General features: G+C 37.5%; 1 protein-coding gene across 1 annotated transcript in view; it reads left to right on the top strand.

Annotated features, from left to right (window-relative positions):
• Positions 1 to 6175, top strand: part of BTN2A1 (butyrophilin, subfamily 2, member A1) — an 18869-nt gene that overhangs the window by 3097 nt on the left and 9597 nt on the right. The window contains exon 2 of the mRNA XM_006898147.1: positions 4430 to 4711. Coding sequence (XP_006898209.1) covers positions 4430 to 4711 — 282 coding nt within the window. The remainder of the gene's footprint in view (positions 1 to 4429; positions 4712 to 6175) is intronic.

Genomic DNA, 6175 nt, shown 5'->3' with positions numbered 1-6175 from the left:
TCCACAATCAGCACCTGGCCTAGTTTCCATAGCTGATTTTAAGCTTCTCCAATGATACGTCCCACAGTTATAATCAATCTGATTGCTATGCATAACATCAGGTCAAATCCATGTGTATAGTTAACGTTTGATTCTTTTAAAGGGTATTTGCAATTATTAAATTGTACAAAATTCTTTTATTCTATCTCCAGCCTCATTTCTGTCGCCAAGTCTGTGTTCTCCAACTACTGATCCTTCTACCCTGTTATCAGCCACCCATATAATAAAAAAAATTTAAAAACCTCCCATTATTAATGCATCTTGATTGCATGTTTAAAAAGTTCGTAGAAATAATCCATTTTTCCTCTTTGGCCCTGGTTGTTGGTGCATATATTTGAATGATAGTGATATTCACCAGACTTCCTTGTATATATATGTATATTACCCTGTTGCTCACAATGTAATATTTCAAGGTAGATCTAGAAATGACCTTTTTAACTACAAAAGCAACTTCATTTTTCCTCACCTTTTCATCTCTGGTATGGTAGATCATATTAATAACCGATTCCAAATGTCCCACTCTAATCCATCTCATTTCACCAATACTAGTATGTCAATATTTATGCATTTGATTTCTTTCTTAACAATGTCCAATTTTCCTACATTCATGTTTCTCACATCCCACAATTCCTCATCATTAATGTCTATTTACAGCTGTTCCTCCTCTTTATTTCCAAATTTGAGGGCTTAGCCTCAGGTGTCATATCTGATTGTCTACTATAAATCTATAGATGTTTTCTATAGTAATAGGGTTTTTGAAGCCCTGTTAGTTTGGAAGTGGATGGCAAATCTTTCTTCATACTCTGTCTTAATTTGCATGCTCAGCTTTAGAACAATATCTGACAGACAAGCATTTTACTGAAAGAAGTAGATGAACAACACATCCCCGCCACAGAATTAATCAATGGATTCAATGTCCATCTCCCCCAAGCCCTGCCTTTTGGCACATAAGTTTCTTGTCCCATCCCTTTCTCTGATCCATAGCATCCTTTTCCATTCCTGCTTACTCTGTCCAGCATCTCCCTCACCCTAGCTAACCCTTGATATGATGGCTCAGGTCTAAAGTGATTTCTGTGATGCCTCTTGCCTTGTGCTCCTGCTGTTCTCTCATGCTGTTGCCAGTCTCTCTTGATTGTAGGAGGTTCTAAGCCCAATCCCGTGTAACAGATTTAGGGAAGGATTTCTGTCTGAGGCAGTATTGGGGAAAGGTCCTTGCCCCAGAGCTTCTGCTCCAGCACATTGTCCTGTGACTTAGCATCTCTGCTCTTCTATTTGTAGCACATGGCTGCCATAGTAAGGTAATTTCCAGGTGAAGGTGATGTCTCCTCTAGATTTGGTATATTGGTGTTGCTTATTTGGCCCAAGGGTCACATCAAGGGTGAATCCAGACTCTTCTTTTGTGTAAAGTTCAGGAGTTCTCAATACTAGTTTTAGTTGGATCTCTTGTCTTGTTTTGAATCCCTGACTGTCAACAAAGCCGGTGGAATTTTGGGAGTCTGGGCATAACCTGATTTGAGAAGGCAAAAGTGATTCCAGACTCTTTCTATGTGCAAAGGCCAGGACTTCCAGATGCTAGTTTGGGTTGGATCTCTTATCTTGCTTTGAATCTCTGACTGTCTAGAAAGCCAGTGGAATTCTGGTGGATCTCAAATCAGGAAATGCCCATCCTCCCAGAATTCCACCAGGGTTTGTTGACATTCATGGATTGAAGGCTGCTTCTTGATTTTTGTAAAGGTTTCACATGAGTACAATTAAGTGTCCTGAAATTCTCATTCTTCTTAATGTTAGCCAATTATTCGTTATGAACTACACAGTCAAATGCCTTTTCATAGTAAAGAAAACACAGGTAAACATCTTTCTGGTACTTTCTGTTTTAAGATAAGATACATCTGACATCAGCAATGATATCCCTTGTGCCATAATCTCTTCTGGATACAACTTGAATTTCTGGCAGTTTGCTTTTGATATACTGTTCTAATAATTTTAAAATAATTTTGAGCACTATTTTACTTGCATGTGATCTTAATGATACTGCTTGATAAATTCCTCATTCTGTTGGATCACTTTTTGAGAAATAGGAATATGGATCTCTTACTACGAGGAAGACCAGGGAGGTAAGGAATGGAGTGGCCTCACCCTTTCATTAACTCCAAATTAAGGATCTTGTGTTACTGTTCCTAATATGGGTTCACTTGTATGGTTGCCCATACCCACGATAGTGTAGAAATAGGTGCTGTCAGGTTTTTCTGTGATTAATTCATTTCCCTCTCTCTCTCTCTGGAGTACAGTTTGATCCAGAGTCAATAATTGCTTACACTGAATATACTTTATTTACAGGGAGGCATAGCAACTTATATAATCTTGAGAAGAGTTTAATTTACTTTTAAGTCCAAAGCAGCCTCAACTTAACCTTGTTTTTTAAATGCTGTGGAGTGGGAAATAAAACTTGTGCTGGAATTTAACATATCAGATAATTTGGTACTTCATTTTTAAAAATGTCTACTAAAATATGACCTTAAGTCCAAAGACAACAATTTTATTCAGTGTGTTCTGCTATCAGTGTTAGAAATTACCTGAAAAAATGATGAGAAACATGTCAAAGGGAAGAAAGTAAATAGAAAGTAATTGATGTGAATATATTTGATGTTTGGATGCTTTGTTAAATGTGTATATAGCAAATTTATTTGACTAATATTAAGATAAGGGAGCTCTGGTGGCCTAGTGGTAAGAACCTGTGCTGCGATCCTAAAGGCATGCAGTTGGAATTAGCCAGCCGTTCCATGGGAGAAGGATGAACAATCTCCTCCTGTGTGATTAACTGTCTCTGAAAACCTGCTGGAGGGTCAGCTATGGGTTGGTTCTGACTTGAAGGTCCACAACAACAACATTATAGTTCTATGTGGTCAGTTTGTCTTTTTTAAAAAAAACATATCCATATTTTTACAAAGAGGTGAGATTCATGTTGTTGTTACATGCTACTGAGTTGTCTGTGACTGGCTCATAGTGACCCCATGTACAAAAGTTCTGAGCCCGGCCCTGTCTTGAGCCAGTCTCACTCACTGACACACCTAACCCCATTACTCCAGTAACTGTGTAAATCCATCTCCTTTGGGGTCTTTCTCTCTCCTGCACTGTCCTCCAGCCTTGCAAGTATGATGTCTTTTTCCAAGACTGGTCCCTCCTGGCCACATGCCCACAGTATGTGAGACAGAGTTTCAAAATCATAGCCTACTAGGAGAAACTTGGTTTCACCCTCTCCAAGACAGACTTGTTTGTTCTCTTGACTGTCTTTGGTATGCTCAGTACTCTTCTCCAGCACCACAACTCAAAGGCATCAATTCTTCTTTCATCTTTCTCCCTCCCCCTGACCCCGAGCTTATTGTCCAGCTCTTGAATGCAAGTAATTGTGAATACCGTGGCTGGATCAGGTGCACCTTAGTCTATAGACTGACATCGTTGCTTCTTAGTACTCTGAAAAGGTCCCTGACAGCAGATTTTTCTGCTGTGCAATTTGTCTTTTGAGTTCTTGACTGCTGGTTGTCAAGAATGTTCATTGTTGAGCCAAGCCAGCTGTACTTGTTAACAAACTCAATCTTTTCTCTATCTATCATGCTGTTTCTAATTGGCCCAGTGGTAAAAATCTTTGTTTTCTTGATGTTGAGCTTTAATCCACATTGAAGACTACAGTCCTTCACCTTCTGGAGCATTGCTTCAGGTTCCCCTCATAGTCAGCAAGTCAGGTTGTGTCATCTGCATAACATAGATTGTTGGCAAATCTTCCTCCAATCTTCATACCACATTTCTCCTCATAAAGCCCAGCCTCCTAAATGATCTGTTCTACATACATATTGAAAAGGTGTGGAGACAGGATGAATCCCTGACATACTCCTTTCCTGATTTTGAACCATGCAGTGTTTTCTTGCTCTGTTCTGAGGACTGCTTCCAGGTTCAAGTATAGGTTTCACATGGACACAATCAGGTGTTCTGGGATTCCCATTCTTCTCAATGTTAGTCACAATTTGTTGTGATCCACATAGTCAAATATCTTTGCATAGTCAATTACACACAGATTCCTGTGCTACTCTCCCTTTGGACAAGATCCATCTGACATTGGCTATACTATCTCTAGTGGCACTACTTCTTCTAAACCCAGCTTGTATTTCTGGTAGTTCCAGTCATTTTTGAATAATCTTTCAGCAGGATTTTGCTTGTGTGGGGTATTGGAGATATTGTTCAATAATTTTCACACTCTGCTGAGTCAACTTATTTATTTAGAAATGGGAATAAATATGGATTCCTAGAGACTAACTAATGAGCACACACGCATTAACCTGTGTGAAATGGACATGTACTTGATTAAGTGTACTTTTGTCACCTCTCACTTTCCCAGGCTCAGGTACAGGACCATATATTCACATTGAGCATAATAAAGCCGGGGGATTTAAGCTGACCTGCACATCCACGGGATGGTACCCAAAGCCTGAGGTACTATGGAGAGATATGGAAGGACAATATTTGATGTCAGCCTCTGAGACAACGGTAGAAGAACAAAATGGTCTATTTTATGTGGAAACTTCTATTATGGTGGATGAAAGTTCCAAAGGAAATGTTTCATGTTTCATAAAGAACCCATTATTTCAAGTGGTGAAAGAAGCTCACATTTCATTAGCAGGTCAGTTTTCTCCAATGTTAGCACCCTAAACAATGCATAAAATTAAAGATGGTATAACTGGCAAAGACTAGGGTAGCTAACAGGATTTTCTGATTAATCTATTTGTAACTCTTAATAGGGACAGTTAATAAGTTGCATATTTTGTTCTATTTTGTGTTCTTAATATAGACAACCAGTAAATTATGTATTTTGTTCTATTTTGTAACAAAGTAATAGAATTTTATTACTTTATAAAAAGGAATGCAAAAAATGTTTAAAGCATAATGAAATCTTTAAGACATCAAGTTGTTATCCTCCCATAAATTCACTACACAAGGAAAGCAATTTCTTACATTTTAGATTTTACTCTTCTATCTTTCAAATTGAGTTTGAATCCTGGCAATGAATCCTATTAGCTTTGTGACTTTGTTAAAGTAGTTGACTTTCTTTTGTTCTTTCTCCAAATATATAATAGAGATGATAGTAGTGTTGACTTCTTAAGGTTGTTTTGAAGATTAACTAGTATAATTGACATCACTGGCAGAGAAGATCTCAGACAATCAATTGATCCTTTCATCTACCCAAATAGGTTTCTGAAAGAAATTAAATTTTGTCCAAAAGTATTCATGCTAGAAGAGGTTATTTCCTGAAGAGGAACACCATGCTTGGAAAGGTGGAGGGTAAGAGAGAGAGAGGAAGAACCTCAACAAGATGGATTGACCCAGTTGACTTCAGCAATGAGCTTAAGTGTATCAGAGATGATGTGGATGGCACAGGACAGGAAAGGTTTCAAATTTGCTGTTCATAGGGTCACTATGAGTCATATGCTATTCAATGGTACCTAACAACAATCCATGACATTTACTTTAATTGTTTTTATTATCTAAAGAGAAGCTGTGCAGCTGTTAACAAAGCTCTTTTCTCTTGACTTTTGTTGTGCCATTAGCTTTCTTTTGTTCCTGTCTTCTCCTCTGATCTCTCCATCCAAGCCCATACTAATCCTCTAGAAAAACTCAACCATCTGTTCTGTATAGTCTGTGATTGCTATACTTTTTCTTATGGATAAATATTTTTCCATTAGTCACTCAAGACATACCCATATACGTCCTTTTCCAGGAAGTCAACTCTAAATGACCCTGGGTTAATTGCCCCGTATTCCTAAATTATTCTGAGTCTCTGGTTCACTATTAATCCAGATAGTGTATGAGTCCTTTGAGGACATTATGTTTTATATCCTTTCTGTATCCATTACTTAGAAAAATAATGAGTTCACAATATATTTTTGTACAATGGACTAATACATAAATTCCTGTTTTATTTTTTTTTACAATATAAATTCTCACGTGATACAATTTAGTAGTTAAAATTTGTTTAAGATGATTTTAAAAAACTTGAGGTTAGAAATGTGAATGAAACAAAGGAAATGCTAGAGAAGTGGACAGAACTGCTTCTTGTTTGTTATTTATTTATTTTTTTTAAATTTAG

The sequence above is a fragment of the Elephantulus edwardii genome, unplaced genomic scaffold, assembly GCF_000299155.1.
Source record: "Elephantulus edwardii isolate Elephantulus edwardi_28Jun2011 unplaced genomic scaffold, EleEdw1.0 scaffold00221, whole genome shotgun sequence".
NCBI lineage: Eukaryota > Metazoa > Chordata > Mammalia > Macroscelidea > Macroscelididae > Elephantulus > Elephantulus edwardii.
The sequence above is the reverse complement of the archived record's forward strand: the minus strand, read 5'-3'. Positions and strand labels throughout refer to the sequence as shown.